Below are 26,280 nucleotides of genomic sequence, written 5' to 3'. Positions count from 1 at the left end.
CGAGGTGGTCGATTTTTAACTGCTCTGTGAAATATACCAGCAAACTAGTCCATGTGCAACAATGGTAACAAATGCTGGCTTTACCAGTGATGCCCAAAACCTGTTAAAGAACGAACAAAATTGAACTCTCATCAGTCACACTGTGTAGGAGTTCCACATTCAAGATCGGAAAGCTGGATATTAGAGCTGGGAACAGAAGAGTGTTTAATCTCCTTTGTGACGCTCACCGCTATTTCATACTTCCTCATTGTGTAACTCCTTACTCGTCTGCTTTGACACTGCCCTAAATATCATTGGTCTATTTTATAAATGGCTTGGCAACAAATAGAAGGCAGCATCCACATCACTACCCGTTAACAAAGAAATAGAGCACTCTCAACTATAATGACATTTATTCAAAAAGGTCTGCACATCTTTGGCCCACACTTCCACCACTTTCTTCTTCCATTGCTGAAGATACAGACTCATATCAATGCTCAACTAAGACATCAGCAGAGCAGGGAGATAAAATATTAATTTGTAGCCAGTTTATTTCAGTATTAGTTGGATGAGGTTTGGTAGCTGGTCTAGATGCGAGAAAAACATCACAAAATGTATTATTCCCCAATTAACATATCATTGCCTGATAAATAAATACTAATACAGCAGTTTCACAAAGTAAGGGTGCCAGAATCCTATACCTCTGGGGATACTGAGAAGATATGCCATGAACCCACTGATCAAATTCAGAATTTTCTGCATCTGACGACTTGCTGTTATTTTACTGTCACTTTCTTGTGAATGAATAAAGAATCCTTCAGAAAATGGGACTCTGCTCCCAGAGAGGTCATCAACATTTGGAGTGAATCCCAAAGTGTTTGCAGGAGTGGGTTCATCCCTGGGAACATGTCAGTGTTTGCAGGGTAGATGTTGAAGGCTCACTGGTCTCCTTGGGAGTGCATATGTGTTTGGGTGGGGTGATTGGGGGGGGGGCGGGGGGGGACGGGTTCAGGATGTTGAGAGTACTGTCAAAATGTCAGCGCTCTCCTGGCAACAAACTTCAGAATTGACCACTCAATGCAAAGCCAAGCGCCAGCAAAAGGGACCAATGGTATTTTGTTGAGAAAGTTCCAGTTGTTGAGAAACAACAGTATTCAGAGACAGAGTGTGTGCACGAGCCAAACAGAAAAGGGTTATCAGCTCAAGTTGACTGGAGGAGTATAAAGAGAAAGCCAAGTGGCACTAAGCTGTCTGGCAATTGTCAGTGATGCTGGAACACTGCAAACACAAAATACTGGCTACCGGAAGGAGGAACAGCGCTCCAAAAGCTTGTAGTTTCAATAAACATGTTGGACTATAACTAGTTGTTGTGTGATTTTTGGCTCATTATACAAGGACAACTTGCACTTACATAGCACCTCTAACACAGAGTAACATTGCTAGGAAACGACCTGGAATATTTTATCATTCAAAATTTGTTAGCAAGCTTGAGAAGATGACATTAGGATGAGTGACCTAAAACTTGATCACAGGAACATTCTAAGGAGCACCTCAAAGGGATGGCAAGAAGTAGCGACAAGAGGTTTAGAGAAGGAATTTGAGAGTTTAGGGCCCAGGCGCTGGTGGAGGAATGACTAAAATTAGAGACACATAGCAAGACAAAACTAGAGGATCTCAGATATTGGAGGATTACATAGAAACATAAGAACATGGAGCAGGAGTAGGCCATTCAGCCCCACAGGCCTGCTCCACCATTCAATACAATCATGGCTGATCTCACCTTGGCGTCAATTTCACTCTCCTGCCTGCTCCCCATAACTCTTTACTAATTATAAAAGTCTGTGTATCTTCTCCTTAAATGTTTTCAGTGTCCTGGGACATTCTGGGGGAGTAATTTCCAGTTTCACTGTCATTTGAGAAGCCACTCTTTTTCTGCCTTAAATACGCCACTCCTAGTCTATGACCTTTCACATTCTGAAATACTGTTCTCCAGCCCCTGAACTCAAAGATGGTGTGCATGTTTGTTTATATGCAGCCATGCAGGAATTTGAGAACAAGAATGAGAATACAGATACAATTATTTTTTATTATATTGCTGAAAGATCACAAAGTGTTAAATTGCCTCTGGCTGCAGTGGCTGCTTATCAGTGGAATAGTGAGGAGAGTGAAACCACCTGTTTTTAAGGACTGTTTCTTGCTCAATACTCACTGGAGAGAAATAGAATCATGAAATTATTAAGTCAGTGAAGGCAAGTAAGAGTTAAATTCATCGGGAATTTGTTGCATCTGCCGAGCGATCCCAGGAGTTAGCCAAATATCTTGGCAGGCCCCAGACTGCTCGAGTAGATCTTTCATCATGTGTTCCTGGTACAAAAGCAGATTGATGTCCTTGTGTCTATTTAAAATCATATTATGTAATTGCTTTGCCAATATTGCATGTTCTCTAATTGTACTTGTCATCATCATAGGGCAGCTCCTGTTGATCAACACCATATTTGCTTTTTATTGCTGTGACTTGCACTGAAATAGAGTTCAGGCAGTGTAAGTAAATCTGTGTGCATTATAGAAATGGGAGTCTCTTAGAGCAGTTCTATCTTGGTTTTTGCTCCCTCATTTCAGGTAGTGGGATTGTTGGCCTGGCTCATGAGTTCTAGTCCCCACAGTCAAATTTGAGCCAACCACCATCTGGTTCAGCTACCCTCTGTGCTACAGATATAAGGAGGCAACAATAGATTGGAAAGAGTATTGATAGCAGGGGTCATTGACAGAGTACACTGAGCAATGGTCAGAGCATGCATCATGCATTCATCTTCCTGCTATGATCAAACAAAGAAGCTGCAGCAACATATACAGAATAGTCCATTAGAGTAGCTTTTCAGGCCTCACACTCCCTGAAAGCGCTGTGCTGGACGAAATCAGCAAGATTTTGGCATTAGAAGCACCAAATAAACTGTCTGATATGTCCAGCTGCTGCCAGATAACTGCCTCTACCATATTGGAAATGAAACAACATGAGCTCAGAAATGATGTCGTCACTAAATCCTTGCCAAAACAACTGACTCTATCAACGATCTGGCTCAGAATAGGTAAAGTGACGAATCAGATGTAGTCCGCAGTCACAACAATTCTCTGTGGGTTTTGTTTTTGAGACCTACGAGTGCAGTAACATGGTTTGTACGGGTACGATTTGCATTTATATTGTACTCATCATGCTCACAAAAACAGAGGGTTTCTTTCCAGTGAATAATGGAGAAGAGTGTTACACTTCAAGCAAAAAACAAAAGTGGGACAGAGCAGACAAGCTGGCATGAACAAAAAGGAATGCAGAGTCGATAGGAAGACAATTCAGTATGATGAGTTTGGAAAGAAATCAGACATTGGACAGAGAATGGTATAGAATCGGTGGAGCCAAAAGGAGGCAGGGGTCGCAAGAGTGATGTTTGTTTACTATCAGTAATGCCTGGTGTGTCCATGTTTATGAATGTAACTTCTACATTCGTGTAAGCAACATATTGGAAACTATGGATATAACTAAAATAATGAAGTCCTAGAGAGGTATCAGGGACTGTGTTCTACACAAGAGAAGTATTTCTTGGAGAGAGTTCCTAATACACAAATGGTCATGATTTATAACCTCAGCAAGTTACATGGGGTCCCATAGACCACAAGTAAAATTCTAAACCACGTTCCTAAAATGTTTCAAAGTTCCTGAATATAAACAAACAGATGGTAGATCTCCCGAGTCAGGATTTATTCAGGTGACGATGCAACAATATCAAACACAAAATCCTTTCAAACCTCAGAGTCCCAGAAAATTCAAAACGGGACAGAACTGGAAAAGTGGGTACCCATTTTCCTCTGCTTTGGGCTTCAATTACTTGAGGTTAGCAGTTGCAGGACATCTGCAGGCCAACTTGCAGCTTTCCATTTCCCACATTGGCAGACTGTCTGGGGGTGGGCAAGATGCAGACAGTCAAGCTCTGTACCATGTCAGCCACTGGACTGAAAACTGTCTAGACACTTTTCACATGGTTGCAGCAAACTGGAAGGGGAAGAGGAGGAGGTGGTGGTGGTGTGTGTAACGACCCCAAGTCTCTCGCTGAAGTGACCCGAAGGGGAGACAATTCAAGGGGTGCAAGCCAGCTGAGGCACTTTCTGAAGTCCTCCCAAATTCAGGTCATGTTTGAACAACTTACTTGCGTCTCGTCTCAAGTGGCAATCTGCCAACACGTGCTGGTAAATTTCCCGACTTGTTGGCAAGTTTTACAGTTACTTTAAGCTGACTGAATATCAACACAAAACCCTCACTCAGAACAAAGCCAAAATGACTTAGTGAGCGAAAATATAAAAACAAGAGTTCTCACACCTGAGGCCAAAGCTTTGATAGGGCCCAGACAGACGGAACAACAGGACTCTTTTCTATAAAAGAAGACTTTGTTTGACCTTTTCCCTAACTGGGAGACAGCCAGCACACAGAACAAAGCAAGCATCACAACACAAAGCAAGCAAAATGTCTCTTTCCTCCTCCACACAGTTTCTTTTATAAAACACATACATACACAAAAAAAAAGTAATAGGCAAAATTAAAATAGATCTTTCTCAGCTGCTGATGTAAACAGGAAACATTGAAAGGCCTAACTCAAGAAGTGAACATACAACCATGATTGCCTGGCAACTTTGAGAAGACACCAGCTGAATGTCTTAAGCATGAACAGCTCCAGCTTTAGAGTTATGCAAGGGCTTCAGGATTCTAAAGCAATCTTGCACCGATGTCCCAGTACTGCACATAACCGAACATAAATAGCAGAATGTGGGTGGAGTTTGAAAGCTAGAAGACTCACTAAAGTGAGACTCTTAGGAAAAAAAGCACAAGACATGGATATGAATAGACAAAGAAGAAAGTTTAGTCTTTACTTAAAATATAGTTATAAGCCAGAGCCTGAAATATCAAGGATTAATACTTTACACAGTAATATATTATAAATTGTATTTTTTCATTCATTCATGGGATGTGAACATCACTGGCCCGGCCAGCATTTAACAACTGTGTGTCAACCACATTGGTACTGGTCTGGAGTCATATGTAGGTCAGAGCAGGTAAGGACAACAGTTTTCTTCCCTAAAGGAAATTAATGAACCAGATTTTCTTTCCCCCAGTAAACATTTCATGGTTACTATTAGACTCCTAATCCTAGATATTTTATTAAATGCAAATTCTACCATCTGCCATGGCAGGACTCAAACCCCGGTCCTCAGAACATTACCAGAGTGTCTGGATTAATAGTCTAGCAATAATCCACCTATAGGTCATCATCTCCTGAGTGTGACTTCAAATTCTAAGCCTGAAGACAGTCGAGTAGTCTGTCTTGAACTCTAACTCAGTGTGGCAACAAAACACATGATAAAAAATATAAAAGAATACCACAAGGTGAGAGAGAATTACTGCCCATGATTCAAGCTCTTGACAGCAACAAGGAACATACAGCAAACATAGCACATGACAAGTTCACACAGGATACCTCCCATCACTTAGGTGAACTTTGTGGTTCTCCTATTCTAGTCTTTCCTGCATTTCTAATTCCTGTTGTTCCACAACTGATTCCTTGGTCTGTAGTTCCCAAAACCCTCTGCTAAACATTTCCAGTCCCCTCTCTTTCTTCTTAGGGTTAGTTTACAGGTCAATCTCCTCAACTGTTACAAGGTTACAGGGATAGGTGAGTCTGAGTGGGATGCTATTCAATGGGTTGGTGTGGACTCGACAGGCTGTAGGGATTCTACGATTCTATTTCAAAGCAGAGGCTGGACTACCACAATTGGCTTCTATGACCTCAAGCTAAGAAGGGTGGAGGAAAGTCAGCCAGGATTCTTGCTCCAGGTTTGTTTGACTGTTGAAAAGTGACAACATGCATCAACTAAAACAATTTGCCTAGATATAGCATCTTTATACTTGAAAGGAGCAAAAACTCTTGCAAAACCACGCGGGTAGTAGAAAAGTTGAACAAAGAAGAGTCATTTGCTCTTGAAATGTGGGTGTTGACTCGACAAAAAAAGGTTTAAAAAGCAACTAAACAAAGGTAGAAAGATTTAGAAGCATTTTAGAACTTGGGGGCTATATAACTAGAACAACAGCTGCTATTAGTGAAATGAAGGAAATAGGTGATGCAGCTGAAGCCAAAATTGGAGGCACAGAAGGTCTGGAACAGATAGCGACTCCATGGATTTGGAATGGAGTCCATGGACCTTTCCATATTTGAAAACAAGGATGAATATGTTAAATTTTTTTTTGTACCAAAAATAACTACATCCTCAGTCCAAAAAAAAACTATCAAATTGTCAACATAAAACCTTATATTCTGGGAACCCAAGCCCTAGTTAATGCAATCTCTGCTCATAACCCAATCCATTGCCTGGGTAACATTCTGAGCAGGTCATGGCCCTGGAGTGATACCTTTAGGGAGGGAGGGCAGCTTCAGTGACACTGAAGTCTTTTTTGGAAAAGGATTTGAAGGAAGAAGAAAACTGACAAGAAGCAAAAGAGTGGATTTTCCACATTAAACCAAAACTAATTTTACATTTATCTGTAGTTTCAACTTGTACCTCAATGCTGCTTTTGAAATGGGTACGAGACCCAAGTGAAACTATTAGTACTGGCTCAGCTACAATAAAACTTTCCCCTTAAACACAGCAAAAATAACCTAAACTGCTTCAGGAAGGGTTATCTTCTCGACAGAAAGCCAAAGTATACTCGTGCGTGAGTCAGGGTTGAAAGGCAATCAGATCTCTTTAACATATGCTGACTACTCTCCTCGCTTGGCTGCCGTTACCTATCTGCAGAAATCTGATATTACCTGCCAGCCATAATCTCAGAGTCATCTAAGTATGCATGACTCACTCCAATAATTAAGTCATTATGTGGGGCTTTCAGCTGAACTAAAATAATCATTTCAATGCATCCTCTTTTGCCCTCCCTCAAAACCAACACCAGCCTATCAGCAAGGAGATAGCGACAGGCATCTCCACAGACTATAGGACCCCAGTTCTAATAAAGATGAGTCATTCTCTGGAACAAGTATCATTCTGGGAAACAGGTCCAGACCTCTGACTCCATGACAGATAGTGGGCTCCTGATTTCAGTCAACACACTGCCCTTTTTGCCAAATATGAGTGAGGCACTCTACGGGAAGAGCAAAAGGAAAATGCACTTATAGATATCTCTGTTTCAAGGTGGCTACTGACTTTTGGATACAGAGATTAATGTCCCTGCAAATGGCACTCACTCACTTTCCCTTTTCAGACTGCGATTGTTCAAAGAAAGGAGAAGTGATCTCTCATATGTGGTAATGTTCCACACTGGCATGGGGGAAGCCCAGAGTCCTGGGTCATACAAGGTTCGCCAAAGTGGGTTGCAAACACTTCTAGGGCTACAATTCTGAATCACTACCTCTGATTACTCCTTTAGGACAACACAAAAAAAAACAAACTAAACGTAAAACTAGAACCTGATCTCAGTACTGTAAATCTAATAGTGTGTACAGTGCAGAAGAAAACATATTGAATCATTATTTGCAGTGTGTACACTCAAGCTGCACTTTAACCTTAGGCAAAAGTGAGGACTGAAGATGCTGGAGATTAGAGTCAAGAGTGTGGTGCTGGAAACGTACAGGTCAGGCAGCATCCGAGGAGGAGAGTCAATGCCTCGAGCAAAAGCCCTCCTGATGAAGGGCTTTTGCTTGAAACATAGACTCTCCTGCTCCTCACATGCTGACTGACCTGCTGTGCTTTTCCTGCACCACACCCTCGACTTTAACCCTAGCGCAAAGTGACCCAGATACAACTTCAGTCAATCGAGACTTTTGAGCAGTTTTCACTGAGCAGACATTTTTAAAATCAAAATTATTCAAAACGTGTTATGAAATGTCTGGGGCAGATAGGACTTTAACGCAGATCTTCTGACCTAGAAGTAAGGACTCTACCACTGGGCTAAAAGATCCCTCTGAATATATTTGTATACTGGGTACACCAGCCAATGAAGTATTTTTAAAAATTTGATCATAAGATCTGGGCATTGCTGGCCTGGCAAACTTTTGTTTCCCATCCCTAATTGCCCTGAGGGTGTTAATTGTCACATTGCTGCAGGTCTGGATTTACATGTTAGCCAGACTGGATAAGGCTGGTAGATTTCCTTCCCTGGAAGGGCATTAGTGAACCAGATAGATTTTTACAATAATTGTCAGTGATTATATTGCCAGTATTAGTTTAGCTTTTAGTTCCAGATTTTTCCCCTAATTGGAATTCAAATTTCACCATTTGCCACAGAACACCAGTCAGGGGTCACTGGATTACACATTAGTTTGACTGAGGCAGTAGTATGGTGGCAATCAAATATATTACAGAGTGCTCTCACTCTTTGTTAAATAGGCAAAAATGGTGGCCAATTTGCATACATAATGCAAACATTTGCATACAAGATCCCATAAAGTTAAAGTCTCCACAGTCCCAGGGGACCATTGGGCTACTCGCTTAATGGTTTAACCACAGGGTCACCACACCTCAGGTAGGGAGGCAGATTGAAAAGGAGAGTCCTTCATATTAACCTCAACTGGTGGAGGTATTGAATGCTCACTGCTGGCATCATTGTGCATCACAAATCTGCCATCCAGCCAACTGAGATAATCAATGCCATGGTAAGGGCGTGGAATGCCCCATCTGCTAATGTAGTCAACTCAGCCACATTAGGGAGATTTAAACAATCCTTAGATAAGCACATTAGATGCTGATGGGATAGTGTAGGAGCACGAGCTGAGAATAGTTCACGGGTCGGCGCAACATCGAGGGCGAAGGGCCTGCTCTGCGCTGTATTGTCCTATGTTCTATGTCGCAAGCTCCAATGAGCAAAAGGCCATGTTAAAAATATCTAGCTATTGAAGTTTGTTATAATATTAATTGAAGGATAATTGCTGCCCAATCACCACTGAACGAAATTCCATTGCTCTTCAGATAGGGTCAATGAATCCCGATTAAGTGCTTCAAGTATTTACGTTTTAAAACTGTGATATCCAGCAACATGTCACAACTGTCAGCCTACAATACATGTGGAATTCTATGCTACAAACCGTCACTTTCAGACTCAAAGAAAAGTTGGTATTTCCTCAGCAGTTAAGCTGTTCGAGTCCGATAAATATCCAACTTTGATTTATACACTTGAAAAGAAGTTTTAACTGTAACTCATGATTGACAGGTGTTCTTCCTGATGAAGGGCTTTTGTCCTAAACGTCGATTTTCTTGCTCCTCGGATGCTGCCTGACCTGCTGTGCTTTTCCAGCACCACTCTAATCTAGACTCTGAATTCCAACATCTGCAGTACCCACTTTTGCCTGGTGTTTTTCCACAGACAGACCCAATTGTTCTGAGGAAGGGTCACTGCACCCAAAACATTAACTTTGATTTCTCTTCACAGATGCTGCCAGACCTGCTGAGCTTTTTCAGCAATTTCTGTTTGTTTTTGAGCCAATTACATATTCAGTCATGGTCCTGTTTAGCATGGATGTTTCAGGTCTTTAAAGGGGAGGCTTCTTTAAGCTACACACACGAGCTTGTAGATCAAAGGACAGGTTAAAAAAAATCAAAAAACATTAAAGTTAAATAATACAGCACAGAAAGAGGAGGCCATTTGGTCCATCTGTAGCTTTATCAATTCTTATAGGATATGATTTGATGAATCCCACTCCTCCACTTTCCTTGTATCCCTGGTGTTTTTTTTCCCCTCCTTTTTTTTTTGAGTAGTTTCCTATTGAATCTGTGTCCACCACCTTCCAATCCTAACCACCTGCTGAGTAAGAAAGATCTATCCTCACATCAGCTCTGGCTCTTTTGTCAATCACTTTAAACCTATTTTCTCAGTTGTCAAAGTTCCAAGCAATGGAAATGGTTTCTATTTGCGTATTGGATCTGAACTCTTGGTGATTTGAGACAACAGGTCAGGGAGAGCTGGTTCATCGATTTTCCTTCAATTCTGTAGGCAGTCAGTAAATCATTGCTGTAGAGATAACAGACCAGAAATTGTACTGCCTTCGAAATTGCAGTTTGATGTACCTTACTCAAAGCACGATTCACCTCAATCTCAGGTTGTTTACGGGACCCAGTCAATGGCTCTTTCATCATCCCCAACCTTTAATTAGGGTCAGGAGTTCTATGGACACCAATGGCCACTCCAACCAAATAGTGGTTCTTTGTGCAGGAGCTTGCACAGTGCATTTGTGAGGCTTACCTAACTGTAGAGACATCATCATACTGATGCCAGGTCCTGTTTTCAGTGTACATTCACACACATACCCAGCAGGGAAGCTTATGCATTGTAATTCAAGACACTGTAATAATTTGGAGAGGAAGAGGTCATAATTGATTCCAAATTAAGATCCACTAACTCAGCGAAGGACTGAACTTGGATCTGTTGCAATCCGCAGCTCAATTCCAGGCAATATTTTGCAGTGACCACAAGCAATCGTTCCCTCAAAATTTTCAACACAGCTGTTTAAATGTTCGCCCAGATCTCCTTTAACAAAAGGAAATGAACCACAAGGTTCAGAAGGAACCAAAAAAAGCACAAGGTTTTAAACAAGAGTTATGCCAAGCTTAGTAAGTGCGTTCAGGATGTTGCTATGACCTACAGTTGAGTATTGTTGCATAGATGTCACAAATCTGAAGTACGTTAGGAAATCAAAAGGCCTAGATGCATAGTGAATTATTTCCCTGTTGAATTTTTATTACGCCAGTTCCATTAGCAACGTTGTGCACACTCCAATCTGCACAATCACCCATTCATACTGCAGACCACAGCAGTAAACCACTTCCCCCTCCTCCACGTGTCAACACACAAAAGGGTGTTTGCAATCCAAGCACGAATTCTGCCATTCCTACTTTCCCAGTGGACAAATCGCACTCTCAGAAAAACCATGGTTTGGAGTAAACACCATAAACTCAGTCACCCCTAAAGACAGTGCAAGATTAAGGCAGCCGTGGTCAGCAGGTTGCACTCTTGTCTCTGTGTCAGAGTTTGTGGGTTCAAATCCCACTCCAAAGACTCGAGTGCAGACTGTCAGCTGACAATCCTCTACAGTATCGAGCAAGTGCTGCACTGTCGGTGGTGCCATTTTCACAGGTGAGACCATAAGCCGAAGCCATGTCAGCTTTCTCTGGTGAACGCAAAAAAGGTCACGGGACAATTTCGATAAAGAGATGGGATGTTCTACCCAGTATCCTGAGCAATATTTTCTCAAATCAAAATCACAGGGCAGATGATCAGATCAAAGTAAAGAGCAAAGTACTTCAGATGCTAGAGATCTGAAATAAAAACACAGAATGCTAGAGAAGCTCAGAAGATCTGGCAGCATCAGTGGAGAGAGAAACAGATAATCGTTTGAGTCCAAAATGATTCTTCTTCAGACCTGATTATCAGACCACCTTGTCTGACAGAATTTCTTTTGCAGAAACTAGCTGCCACGCTAAATCACATTAAATGGAGGCAGAGTTCAAACAAAGTACTTCATTGGCTGGTGAGAGATATTGTAAAACATGTCGTATAAATGATATTCTTTTTCCTGTCTTTACCCTGAGCCGCGGTGCACATGTAACAACTTTACAAAACATTAAACAAAGACTTTGTTACATGCTAATGGCAGAAAAACATACTAATAATGAAATGCTCTAGATAATTTCTAAATGGGCACAGCCACGCATTAGTTTAATTGTGATTCCTGTGTAAAACAACAAGAGACAACAGACAAACAGAAAAGGAGGTTGTCGATTGATATAGCACCCTAACACATCTCCCAGAAATTCCTCCATTATTTTAAGTGCAGTGGTTATTATGTAAACAAACACTCAGGCACTTTGCATACCACAAGATCCCAAATACAGAATGATTTCGTTATTCTGATAATTTGCGACTTTGGCAAATTGTTGGTGAAGGTAATCGGAGGATTCTCTGTTTGTTTTCCATGGGATAATTAACCTGAACCTCAAACTCTCAAACAAGGACAGCACGGTGGCTCTGTGGTTAGCACTGCTGCCTCACAGCACCAGGGACCTGAGTTTAATTCCACCCTCAGGTGATTGTCTGTGTAGCTTTTGCACATTCTCCCCATGTCTGCCTGGGATTTCTCCCAGATGCTCCAGTTTCCACCCACAGTCCAAAGATGTGTGGGTTAGGTGGATTAGCATACTAAATCGCATATTAGATAAATTAGCCAGAAGAAATGCAGGGTTACGGGTAGGTGGGATGCACGCTGGAGGATTGGTGCAGATATGATGGCCTGTTTCCACATAGTAGGGATTCTGCTGAGAAAAGAAAAAGTTAATCAAAGTAGATGGGATCTTGTTAGACAATTTAATCTGAGAAGGTGATGGTCTCCCAATACAACAGAGGGGTCAGCCAAGGTGATATAGAAAGTTCTGAAATGACTTGTTCTTTAAGTAACACGGATGTAATCCACAGGTCATACCAACAATGGGGTTTCATTCTGAATATTATCAGTGACCCAATCATGTTAACTCAATAAAGTCACCAGTTAATTCGTCAACTAATTAAACTGACCATGACTTGAGTCACTGACTAGATGGCAGATGAATTCAGATCAAGGACTCAACTCCTATTTTCTTAAACAAAAAGCAGAAAATGCTGGAAGAACTCAGCAGGTCTGGCAAAGAGAAAGCAGAGTTAAGATTCTTCAGAATAGATTTTGTTTAATGCCCGAAAACATTTATTATTCCTGACTCTTGACGCACTGGTGAAACAGCTACCCTCTGAGCAACAACTTGGATTTATACTGCACTTTCATGGAGTAAAATGTGCCAAGGTCCTTCACTAGACCATTAAAGAAAATTTGGCTCCAGAATCTTATAAGATATTTAAACAGGTGACCAACAGTTAAGTTAAAACAAGGAGAGTCATAAAGGGGGTGGGGGAGGGGAAAACAGAGTGAGAGAGAGAGAGAGAGAGAGAGTGAGAGAGTGAGAGAGAGAGAGAGAGAGAGAGAGAGAGAGAGAGAGAGACAAACTCCAGTATTTGTCATGCACAAGTCCAAACAGAAAGTCAACATCAATCGATCAGTGATTTGTGAGATGCATCTTCACAAATTTGGATTCCAGCCTTACAATGTCTGCACCATGGAACCCCTGTTCAGCAAATACAAGCAGCAACTTGTGCTCATTATATTTTCTCCTCCTTAACAGAAGTGTACTAGAGTTTTGTCTGTTGTCAACTCACCCATGTTCAGTTAACTCAGTACAGAAGGGTGATCTAAAGGGCTTTTGTAGGACAGTGGTAAATGTCCCTGCCTCTGAACCAGAAGGCCCGAATTCAAGCCCTACCTGCTCTAGAGATGTATAATAGCTTCTCAGAACAGTTTTATTAGAAAATATCTTGGATGAGGATCCATTTCCTTTCATGATCAGTGGGCTGCACAGGCACTGCGGTACATCATAGCACCTTCCAAAGATGACATTTTAATTTGAGCATGATACATTTCTGTTCTTATTTTGGAACTTCCTGTTGACACTTTGATCTTTTGCTGCACTCCCTCCAACTGTTTGGTTATTTTAAAATAAAGAATAGAATAAGGATCTTCCAGCTCTGCACAGTCATGACTTCACTGACCAAGAACGTTCATCAACATCATAAACCTATGTGACCACATTCACAATCTGACAAACCACGGACGTCTTTAACTCTTCTCCAGAATAACAAACCAGATTCAATCTGCTTGGCAAATGAGTAATTACTCTGCTAAAATAAGGGTTGCATCCCCCTCTTATAATGACGTCTCCTTCCTACATGGAGGAAGAGAGTAGTGTAAAGGGGTTGTGCATCATGAGAGTTAGGATCCATTTAGGGTTCCCTCATATTTTAAAGCTTTTGTTTCTTAGGTCTCCAAACTTGTACCTTCTGCCAGTTTGAAGTGCTCATTCTAAGTTACTTAGTCTTCCACAAATCCTACTTGATTAACTTGAGGTTCACTCAAACACAGCTCAAAGTGCAGTAATTTCCTGGTCCTGAACTCTTTGCATATTCCCACTTTCAAATCCATACCTCCTCATTTCCCTACAGAACCAACCCCCAACTCCCATTGTCCAGGGAGAAGCAGTCATGCCTCGAGAGTCAGAGTATTATGGAATAAAGTCTTCATCCAGAGACTGCAACGAAGATGTCTGGATGGCATCTGAATGATATACAGAGGGAATACTCCTTGTTGGATGGTATGAGTTTGCCTCCACCAGTTACTTCTACCTAATGTAGCAATGCTTATGTTGTCTCCAGGAACATAAGAAACCACATGCGGAGGCGCTGAGTTGCTACACTGTCATGTCTCTCAAAAGTGTGCTCTGCTATTTAACTGTCTTTGCTGATTTTCTACCTCAAAGCCATTTCTCACCATAAAAGGAGCCTCTAACAGAACAAAAGCTATATACTAAAGGTGTGCAATACGGCCTAGTATGCATTGCGGTTTGGTGCATTGGTCAAAATGGCTATTCATATTAACACCAAAAAGAAAACACAACAGGGATAGACAGCCTATGAATTTTAACACAGTTGGTAGAATCACCAACATGTTTTAGGTGTTTCTGACTGATTACAGGCAAGAGTTCATTTATCAGGACAGAATGAACAAGCTAAAGAAAAGAAAATGCAAGGTTGACCTAATAAAGATCTTTAAAATTAAGGAAGACTTTAATATGGTGAATACATACAAAATGTCTTTCCCCTTGTGAGAAGGGTAAAACCCAAGGCTATGGGTATAAGGTAGCAACTGAGAAATCAAAGAGAGGATTTCAGGAGACACCTCTTTGTCCAGAGAATTCTAGGGAATACGGAACAAGTCACCACAGGGAGTGGTGAAAACAAAGAAAGTATAGATACAATTCAGGACAGCCTAGATAAAAACAAGAGGCAGATGGGAGTAGAGCGTAATGCTGATAAGGAAGAAGGATGGAGGAACGCTCAAAGAGTCAGACTGTGCCTATCTTTGTGCTCTACATTCTGACACTGGTGAGACTGGGCTCATTTGTATATTGTATGCAATTCTATGAAACTGTTGCACTTATGCAGCAAATGTCTGCTTGTCCTTCTTTCCCTCATCACCACCCTTGGGGAGTTGAGGTAAGGTATTTTTATCTTTTCACAAAGGTTTTGTTTGCCAGGAAGTACAGCACTTGCTCTTGGGCATTGCGCCAATGAAGGCAGTGGGATCATCAGGTGCTAGGATAAGCAGCTGATAAAGTACGTGAGAGTCAACGAGCACAAGCACAGGGCAGGTCACCACATTCTCGACAGATTAATTCTTTATCTTTTACTGCACGAACACTCACTCAAGGCAGTTTCTTGAAAATTTAGGTGGAAGAGTAAGTTTGCAATACAACCACTGATTCTAAAGCTGGGAAACAGCTCCTCAACATGAACCTTCCTGTGATAGCTTACATCAATGTGACTACTTAGTGCTGAGACATCACTTTGTATTGTTTTAAAAAAAGGCAACTCCTGGTCTAATGATAGATCCAGCCTTCACATCTACAATACACAGAGTCTTCTACCAGCGGTAGCTGTGGGTTAAATGAAAAAGTAGGCCTGGATTGGCAGATGGGGGTACAGCATACCTATGAAGTGCAAATGAAAAGGCGAAATTTCAATAAACTTGAATTACAGGGTGTGAAGCATCTCTCAAACTCCTCCCATGATCATCTAGTTGGGTCTGGCAGAGACACCAGAGACCAAAAGGAACTAGCAAATTAATTGTTACATGTAGGGATAATTGGGTGAGCACTTGACTGATGTGTACAAAGAACAGGTAAATCACCTGGTAAGCTAAGATATTGAATGTCAATTGGTTTCTAATCACAGTTGATATTTTACTTGGGGCTAATTCTATACTTAAACAGCCAAATAAATATCGCAATGAAAGGTACGTCCTGCAAGGTCCTGACCAACACCGAACTTTGTGAAGTCTAAGTGGAAGCAAAGAAACTTTGACCAGAAAAATGAAACTCTAGACTGTCTCTGTAGCATTTAGTCTCTGGCATTTAACACCTTCCAGTCATATGTCTTCAGATAATTACTTTCTCCCAATCATCCTGCAACAGTCGACTTCTTACTATGAAATAGTCCCATAAGCATCCCTCTTAACTTCCTTAAGTCACCAAGTTTCACTGACTAGCCTATATTTTGAATATTGATTGGCTTCTAACCACAGTTAACATTTTACTTGGGGCTAATTCTGTTCTTAAACAACCAGAGAATAACATTTCTCCTAGATCCTGATCAACATTGCTTCCCAGGCAAACACTGTCAAAAAACCTAGATAAAGCTATTACAAACATATATTGATATATTTACAGCAGTGGTGGATAGACTTTTGGATATCAAAGGTATTAAAGGAATTGGTGACGTGCAGGAAAGTAAAAATGTAGAATGGATACACTGACCAAGGTCCAATGGTCTACCCTTGCTCCGACCCTCATGACCTTAACTGCTAATTCATCTTAAATCTGTTTGTGGTTGACTGCTTTCACAAAGTGACTATTCTAATCACTTATGAACAGTGCATTCAGTTCAGAAGTAACTCATTTTCACATTGTGCAAAAGCATCACAACCATGAAGTGGTTTTATACTCAGCAGTGAATCTTCAATAGCACAATCCAAACCCATGAACCCTTCAATCTGGAAGGGCCAAATCAAACACTATCTTGACATGGAACCATATTATCAAGCCTTCATCGTCAGTGGGCAAATATTCTGGACCTCCCTCCCTATAGTACTGTGGGTGTACTGACATCATCTAGACTGCACCAGTTCAAGCCAGTGGCTCATCATCACCGTCACAATGACAATCAATGCTGACCTTGTGATCAACATCCCAAATTCATGAATGAATAAATTTTAAAAATAACAACATTGTTATCCAAGATGATTGTCAATTAGAAAGTGGAGACACTAAAATTATAGGAGATTCCAGTCATTACTATCTCCCTGAAGAACCTGGTCCAACATTCAATATTGGTTACTTCTGCTCTGTTCAACTTTGACTTTCTGCAAGTCAAAGAAATATGGGATGTGGTTAGGCCGGCACTTATTTCCAGTCTCTAATTGCCCAGAGGTGATTGCGAGTCAACTACATTGCTGTGGATCTGGAGTTACACGTAGACCAGACCAGGTAAGGATGGTAGATCTTTTTTCCTGAAGGACATTAGTGAACCAGATGGGTTTTTACAACACTTCACAGCAGCTACACTAAACTGAGTCAACTGATGGAATTAGCATGCTCCAAGATTTCCAAGCTGATTACCTTATTCTGCCAAAAGATGCTGAGGATAGGTCTAACTCAGAAGATAGAAACTGTTGAGCCCGTTTATCGCATTAATCCTCTCCTATAGAGGAGTGCACAGAGAATACAGGCTTGGTAGAATCTCAGTTTAGATTAGATTCCTTAAAGTGTGGAAACATCACTTCGGCCCAATAAGTCCACACCGACCCTCTGAAGAGTAACCCACGCAGACCCATTCCCCTCTCACTAATGCACCTAACACTATGGGCAATTTAGCATGGCCAATCTTTGTGACTGTGTAAGGAAACCAGAGCACCTGGAGGAAACCCACAATGACACAGGGAGAATGTGCAAACTCCACACAGATAGTCCCCCGAGGTGGTAATTGAACCCGGGTCCCTGGCGCTGTGAGGGAGCAGTGCTAACCACTGAGCAAACCGTGCTGCCCTGGCCACTTAGTATCTGGTCAGGTTGCTGTTGTAACCAATAGGTGCTGATTTCAGCATCAAGTGGTTGTGGAATGGAGATATGTGAAGTTATCACCAACACTAAGTGTCACGCCTGCACATACACACACAACATGGAAAAAAAGAACAGGAGGGTCAGACATCCTGCTGACTCTGAAAGCTGGCTCTAAGGGAGCTGGATCAGTGTCAAGGACTCTCCATGTGTGAATAAAGGGTGACTTGGTGAAGGGGTACCAGCCTCTTTGGAATTATGTTCTCCAATGATTGCACAATGATCAGCCCCATTCATGAATCGCAGATACTGAAGCAGTAAAAAAAAAGTGTCACAAGGTCAATGATGACAGAATGGCGATATGGCAACAACCTGGATGGACCATGACATTTCTCTCTCTGATGGTCAAACCAAACTCTTCACCTGCCAATGAAGGTTATCCTCAAAGAATGTTACTGCAGCATCATCAGTAAAGAGCGAATAACTAAAGGTCCAAAGCAATGGTGTGACCTATTCTGAACACACAATAGCAGTACAAAAAGACTGAAAAATCTTGAAGATGCAATTGTTGAAAGGAGAAGTATTGGTGGATGCTTGAATTGTCACTTTCTTAAAGCTAGCTTGCCTCAGTTCCTAGTGATCCTGCTTTTCAAGCCCCATCTGGGACAGAGTCATAGAGAGGTACAACACAGAAACAGACTCTTTGGTCCAACTTGTCCATGCTGGTCAGATGTCCAAATTAATCTCGTCTCATTTGCCAGCATTTGGCCATTACCCCTCTAAATTCATCTGCCAGCACTTGGCCATTATCCCTCCAAACCCTCCCTATTCATATACCCATCCAGATGTCGTTTAAATGTTGCAATTGTACCAGCCTCCAACAATTCCTCTGGCAGCTCATTCCATGCACGCAACACCCTCTGCGTGAAAAAAATTGCCCCTTGGGTCCCTTTTATGTCTTTCCCCTCTCACCTTAAACCTGTGCCTGCTAGTTTTGGACTCCCCTACCTCAGGGAAAAGACCTTGTCTATTTACCCTATCCATTTACCCTATCTTTATGATTTTATAAACCTCTATAAAGTCACCCCTCAGTCTCTGACACTCCAGGGAAAAATAGCCCCAGCCTATTCAGCCTCTCCCTATAGCTCAAACACTGCAATCCTGGCAACATCCTTGTAAATACTTTCTGCACCCTTTCAAGTTTCAAAACAACTTTCCTAAAGCAGGAAGAGTAGAATTGCACATGGTATTCCAAAGGTGGCCTAACTGCTGTACAGCCGCAACAGTCCCAACACCTATACTCAATGCTCTAACCAATAAAAGCAAACTTTCAAACACCTTCGTCACTATCCTATCTACCTGGGCCTCCACTTCAAGGACTATGAAGCTCCAAGTCTTTGTTCAGCAACACTCCCAGGACATTACCATTAACTGTATAAGTCTTGCCCTGATTTGCCTTTCCAAAATGCAGCACACCTTACATTTATCTAAATTAAACTCCATCTGCCACTCTTCGACTCAATGGCCCATCTGATCAAGATTCCTTTGTACTCTGAGGTAACCTTCGCTGTCCACTACACCTGCAATTTTAGTGTCATCTGTAAACTTACTAACCATACTTAAGCTCACATCTAAATCATTTTATATGAATGACAAAAAAAACAGTGGACCCAGCACTGATCCTTCATAAAGTTTTACAGCATGGAAACAGATCCCTCAGACCAACCGGTTCACACCGACCATAACGCCAAACGAAACTTGTCTCGCCTGCCTGCTCCTGGCCCATATCTCTGCAAATGCTTTCTATTCATGTACTTACCTAAATGCCTTTTAAATGTTGCAACTGTACCCCCATCCACCACTTCCTCCAGAAGTTTATTCCACACGCTGTGTAAAACGGTTGAGTCCATAAACTTACATTGGTGCTTATGTGACATCGGTGAGAATGTGTTACATTGTTGGATACTGTGTCTTTTGACTAAGATGTTAAATCGATGCCCTGTATACCCATTCAATTCCACTGCATTATGCAAATTGGAAAGTATTGTTTTGGTGACCTCACAAATATGTCACACCAATCAAAACAGATATGAATAAGTAATTTACGTTTGAATCGATTTACTGCATACAGAATGGCCACCGTCCTGCAACAAACTACACTTGCATAGCACCTTTAACATAATAAGTCATCCATTGGCATTTCAGAGGAAAGAACACAACAAGTGATGGGAGAATTAATAGCAAAGTTGACCATATTCTCATGAAAACAGATAGATGTGAAAAGAGAGGTCACTAGATTAGCATTCAAGAACTAAGATTCAAATCCCACCTTGGCAGATGATGAAATATGATTTCAACCAAACAAAATCTATAAGTAAAAAGCTTGCTTACTGGCGACCATAAGATACAGGAGTAAAATTAGGCCATTCAGCCCATTGAGTCTGCTCTCCCATTTGATCATGACTGATATATTTGTCAACCCCATTGTCCTGCCTTCTCCCTTTAACCTTTGATTCCCTTCCTAATCAAAAATCTGAATTAGACTTGACCTCCATACCCTTCTGCGACAATAAATTTCACAGATTCACCATCCTCTGGCTGAAGAAATTCTTCCTCATCTCAGTTCTAAAGGGTCATCCCTTCCCTCTGAGACTGTGCCCTCGGGTTCTAGTATAAACTATATAAAACGGTCATTTGATGTAAAAACCCATCTGGTTCACTAATGTCCTTGAGGAAAAGAAATTTATCGTCCTCATCGGATCAGGATTACATGCGAATCCAGAGCAATTCGATTGACCTTTAACTGTCTGGGCAATAAATGCTGGCCTAGCAAGTGATGCCTATATTCAAACATAACTTAACATAAGGAACTGTAGTTGGCCATTTAGCTCTTTGAGTTTGCGTCACCTTTCCACAAGATCATGGCCAATCTACATCAACTCCAATTTCGCACACTATCCCCAAATCCTAACACAAAACAAACTACACCAGACAGCTGGAAGATCTGTCAGAATTGAAGAGGTCAGGGAAGTGGGAGGGTGAGAATAAACAGGAAGCCAGAGTCACCATCAGAAACTCAGGAAATGTATTCTACGGACCAATATTTATACAAGTGTATGACTCAATGTAGTTGTGTGTTGTGAAGATGGTGATAAATGGGTTGAGGTAATGATGGATTACTGCTGAATTCCAGCTCGTGTTTTCCACCACTGGAGGCTGACCCTTCAGGTCTAACATATACAAAGACTGAAGAACTTTTCTAAGATGTTGTCTTCCTGGTCATGTTCTCTTTCACCATGTGTTCACTCATTTATTTTTGGAGCCCCCACTAACCCTTCCAAAAGATGTTAAATGAGAGGGACACTGTAGAAATACAAGTTATCACTGTACAAGAGGTCATTAAAATGCCTCAATGCTCAAAAGAGGACCTCACTCTCACTGGCTCTCCATTTAGCAAAAATTGTCACCATCGAAGCTAACTAAAAAGGATTAATTTTACTAAAAAGTAAATCATTGAATTAAGCAATTAAATGGATTGAGAACAAGTCGTTAACATTACCGGTGTTCCTGAATCAGCAGTGATTAACAACAACAATCTTCCTTGTATTCCTGCCTTTAATGTAACAAAGCATCTCTCAGCATTTCACAGAAGAACAGCATTAGGAATAGTCAAGTAATCCAGTGCAGAGAGATTACTAAATATTATGAAAACTGGAGCTTTGAGAAAGTTCTGTCCTCATTAAAATAGCTCGCTGTTCAAGATAAACCATAGGAATACAAGAACAGGAGGAGCTGATCTCGTTCTCAAGTGTATGCTGTTTTTCAATGAACAACAATCCAGCTTGATTTCCTATCTTCTGCTTCAATACCCTTGGGCTAACCAAAATCTATCTTTTGGAGTTTTAAAATTATTACTTGGTAAATGGCCACTTACAGGAGTGGGGCGGGTCAAACTTTCTGCCATAATGTGTGAAGAATTATTTTCTAATTTCACTTCTGAAAAAGATCTGGTCCCAACTGTTTGACTGTGCCTTCAATGCTATTTCCCCAATTTAGGATCGATTAACAGAGACTGTCATTTCCCAGTTCATCCAGAGTATCTTGAAATAAAAATTTGATCATTGAGGTCAGATACCAAATTCAACCAACACCTGTCCTTTGGTAACATGAATTTGTGGAAAAAGTGAGGTCTGCAGATGCTGGCGATCAGAGCTGAAAATGTGTTGCTGGAAAAGCGCAGCAGATCAGGCAGCATCCAAGGAACAGGAAATTCGACGTTTCGGGCATAGGCTTATGCCCGAAACATCGAATTTCCTGTTCCTTGGATGCTGCCTGACCTGCTGCGCTTTTCCAGCAACACATTTTCAGCTAACATGAATTTGCTCCAACAGGGTGACTTTACCTGATGTGGCAATGCTAATGTTAGCTATTATAACATATGAAACTGGGCATGGATATTGAGAAATTGAAGAAGCCAAGCTTAAATGCTTCCATGCTACACTGTCTAGTCACTTACTTGCACAAAGCACATGTGGAACAGCTAAGACAATGTTTAAAAATTAAAATTAGAAATCTTCTAAAACAGCTAGAACTGTACTATTAAAAGAAAAATTCAACAAAGCATGATTAATTGTTCCTACCCCTTTCTCTGACATGTGCCAATCCACCTCAAAGTATATTCACCAACTTTGTAACAGTTTCGGCTTTGCACAGTTGCTAAACTGGTGTATGCAAATTGAGTATTAAGATGACTCCTGGTCATGGAGCAGTTTTCTAGGTGTCAGCCTAATACTACGCTACTCCTGAGAGGCTAGAACATGCCTTTGTCTTCACCCTAAACACATGCCTTTTAATGGCAAAGCAAAAACTGACCTCATTGTAAAATCCATCACTTTGCAAATTGTTAACAACTCCCAAAACCAAGTAGCTCTGACCCTCTACCAGTGGATATGAGGTCGGTGGCCCTTTAATCAGTTCCTCACTATTAATATCAGTAATAGTATAAGATTACACCACGATAGTGTTTCAGTGCCAGTCTGGTCACATCTTGACTGCACCATGTGCTTATGACATCACAGCATGGGCTAACAAACTGGGTTCTACAATCTCTACAGGGTTCATGGTAACCCAGCAGCCTGTCTGCCCATCCAGAGCTTTGTACATTCTTCCCATAAACAGTGACACTGAGTCCACGTATCTTTCAACTCTCTTATTAACCCCGTTTCACATGGATGCTGTGCTATAATAAATAAGTGTTTCTTCCAATAACAGCAATTTCCTTTTGTCTGGATCACCCAGCCTCCAATAGGTAGGAGAAATGAGTCACTGAGAGTATGCTATTATTTGGGGCTGAGGGGGTCCCCAAATGTCCTCCGACATTAGGGCAGCATCCCAGCCTCTGAATCCCGTTCCAGGACTCAACGGCCTCAAACAATGTGCTCTCTAAGCTCTACAGTCACAGTGCAAGATTCCATGGAGACTCTCTCATCATTGATTCCCAGTTTTAGAATTCACTACCGTGGATGGATGTTGGATGCCCAGCAGAAAAAAAATTGAGGAAACGTTGGCCATGGAAGAGGCCCACTGTAACATGCCCAAATTGTTCTCAGCCTGTAAATCCTTCTTCCAACACATGACAATGGCAGGCGCCATGAACAGGAGAGATTCTTAGTCGTCCAGGTGATGGGAAAACAGTTGGATCTTCTCCCATCAATATCCATAGTCCCAGGCTCCAATGCACACATGTTGCCAATGTAACTGAAACCTCCTAAGTAACACACCACCGCAAACCCCAGGGGTATGTGAAAAAAAAAGTGTCACGGTGCTTCCCCCACACACTCACAGATACAACACTTAGACACACATCACAGTTACCTTGGTACAGATAACTTGTCAACGTTGCTCACTTTAACAACCCATCTAAACGTGCAGTGCCACTCTACAACAGGCAAACTATCCTACTCTGCGTCCTAAGGGTACATCTAAGTGCAACTTCCAACTGTCAAATAACACGCTGGGCGAGAGCAGTTGCACACAAAACATTCCATGCTGAATGCAGGTGGCTTTTTGACATTCCTCACCTTCCTTAACCCTCAGTTCCAGACATCCAAAATAAACTCAAAAAGGAGACACCAAACTCGAATAAAATTTGGGTTGCGTCAACAGCAAAATTCTGGAATTCACTTTTGAAATTGAGAAGTAGTAACCTTTTAAAAGACAATTTGTTCGTCTGGAAACTCCTACCTCTTTCAAGAATTATTTTTTTCATTATCAGAATTTTCTTTTGAAATCAAAACACAGCATCTTTACCTGGGGATGGTTATGCATTTCGTGTTAATACTCTGCGTGGTAATTGCTTTCTCCAACTCGTCCAACTGGCCGGTTTTCTTCAGCTTTTTCACCAAACTTTTAACCGCTTTCTCACACCATTTCTCCTCCTGTCCGTTTTGTTCTCCTTTCTTCCAGCCCAGGAGACGTTTGACAATCGGTGGAGTGAAAGGCAGGATCGAAGACATTTCCTGCACGGGCTGGCTTATTCCGTCTTTAATTTAAAAACAAACACAACAAAAAAAAATTCTATTTTAAAAAAACACGCACGCACAAACTCCGAGCCCAAGATCACGTCCCCTCAAAACTTTTCCGAAGTTCCTTCAAAACTTTTCCTCTGTCTGACTGCAGCCTGGCCGCAGCACCCCTCCTGAAAGGGGGAGGAGGGGGGCGCGAGCTGCGTAACCCTCCGCTCCCTCAATCGAGTGCCTCCGCCTATCTTGGCCTTGCCGTCGCTAAACGCACCGGCTTCTGCCCCCTCCCTCTCTCCTTTCACGTTTTACGCAAGCAGGGGAAAATTCAAAAGGGAGGAAAGTTACTTTTTGTTTCAAACAAAAAAAAGTTGCTCCTTTTTTTTCTTGTCTGCCTGTCTCTGCTGCTGAAATCACTCCGCCGGAGTTGGTGGGGGGTGTTGATGTGATCCGCCGCCCACTCTCAGATCAACTTTCGAGACTGTGTCTGATGTAAATTACTTTACAAGCCGGCTGTAGCAGAGGAGACTGAGCAGCGAGTGTTGTGTGTGTGAGAGAGAGAGAGACACACAGGGAGAGAGAAAAAAAGTGTCATTGCCTAGACCTACCCCCCTCCCTTTCAACACCAATCACAGAGAAGCCTGTGACAGCTTCACATTTTAACCCAGCCCAGAATTAGAATTTCACTGAGACTCTACACATCTCCTCAAAAATGCAGCAGTAATTTCATGACCACATTCTTAAACTGACCTGTTAAATGCTAATCAGCGAGTTGGGATCAATAACCTTTTTTTTTAATTGGGGTGTGGTTCATACTTGCAAAGGAATAGATTAATTGTGCTGCAGTTTATCATTGGAGGGAGGCAACCCATTTTTTAAAAAATTACATTTTAGTCTGTTTTCATTTCCCAAACAAAATGGTTGCTACTAAATCTGGTCCAGTTAGTTATGTTCTCACTGAAGGCTAAGAGGTTGGAGGTCTGGGTTCCCTGCTTTTCAACCAGGATTGATAGGTGGTTTGCTGACTTGTTCGAATTGTTATCTTTCTGATGGCACATTTCTCTCCAATTTTCTGGTTAACCAATTGATGTGAAACCAAGATGCCACGTGTTGCTGATCAAAATGAATGAGCTGTAATAAAAGTCTTTTTTTAGAAAAGTGGAGTTGAGGTTTAACAAAACAACTGTGATCTCATTGAATGGCGAAACAGACTCGATGGGCTGAATGGCCCACTTCTGCTCTTATGTCTTATGGCTTTAACGTTAGGCAAAACATCTAAATCATGAGCAGTACACAGGAAATATCTCAGAGTAAACAGCTATTTTAATCAGCCTGTTCAAACACAAGTATGACACACCTTTAGGCCAGGTGAACCTGGACCTTCTGCACCAGAATTGGGATGTTAACATGGTACCATGATTTACACCCACATCTGTATAGGACAATGGATTAACAATCCACTACCTTAACCTTGGGCACCACTTTGTTACACACTGATTCAATAAACTCTGCCTAAATGTTAAAGATTGTCCTCTCCTGAGTGGTCTAAGATATTGAAGAAGACAAGGAAGTTCTCCTGAGATCGCTGCGCCCAGCCAGTCGCACGTCCCACCACCCAGCAACACACTCCCCCCTTGCCAATCACTGCAAAAATAAAACCTTTCATTGCTGTTTGTTAGATATTGTCAACACTAAATGGTAATGAGTGTTGACAGCAATCAGTCGATTCTGTAAGTCAGCAAGATATGTCAATGATGTGATGAAGTATTAGATGAATGTGAGAATTCCTCCAATTGAAATGATCATGCACACAGGAATAAAAATAGGAAATAAAGCTTCATTTATACATTCACAACCTCAGGATGTTCCTGAGCATCTTACAACAAATAAAGTACTTTTGAAGTGTAATCACTATTGTAATGTAGGAAATGCAGCAGCCAATGTCTGCACAGCAAAATCCCACAAACAACTTGGTGACAATGAACAGCTAATCTCTTTTTGTGATGTGGAT

At 41.5% G+C, this 26,280-nt stretch overlaps 1 protein-coding gene across 1 annotated transcript in view; it reads right to left on the bottom strand.

Annotated features, from left to right (window-relative positions):
- Nucleotides 1-24,778, bottom strand: part of smad3b (SMAD family member 3b) — a 107,981-nt gene extending 83,203 nt beyond the window's left edge. Inside the window, exons 1-2 of the mRNA XM_060853043.1 lie at nt 24,618-24,778; nt 24,061-24,292 (exon numbers count right to left, since the gene is read on the bottom strand). Of these exons, the coding sequence (XP_060709026.1) occupies nt 24,061-24,266 (206 nt within the window). The 5' untranslated portion in view covers nt 24,267-24,292; nt 24,618-24,778. The remainder of the gene's footprint in view (nt 1-24,060; nt 24,293-24,617) is intronic.
- Nucleotides 24,779-26,280: the final 1,502 nt, after the last annotated feature.

Source organism: Hemiscyllium ocellatum, chromosome 39 (genome assembly GCF_020745735.1).
Source record: "Hemiscyllium ocellatum isolate sHemOce1 chromosome 39, sHemOce1.pat.X.cur, whole genome shotgun sequence".
NCBI classification, from domain to species: domain Eukaryota; kingdom Metazoa; phylum Chordata; class Chondrichthyes; order Orectolobiformes; family Hemiscylliidae; genus Hemiscyllium; species Hemiscyllium ocellatum.
Note: the sequence above shows the minus strand (reverse complement) of the source record. Positions and strands in the feature narration are given on the sequence as shown.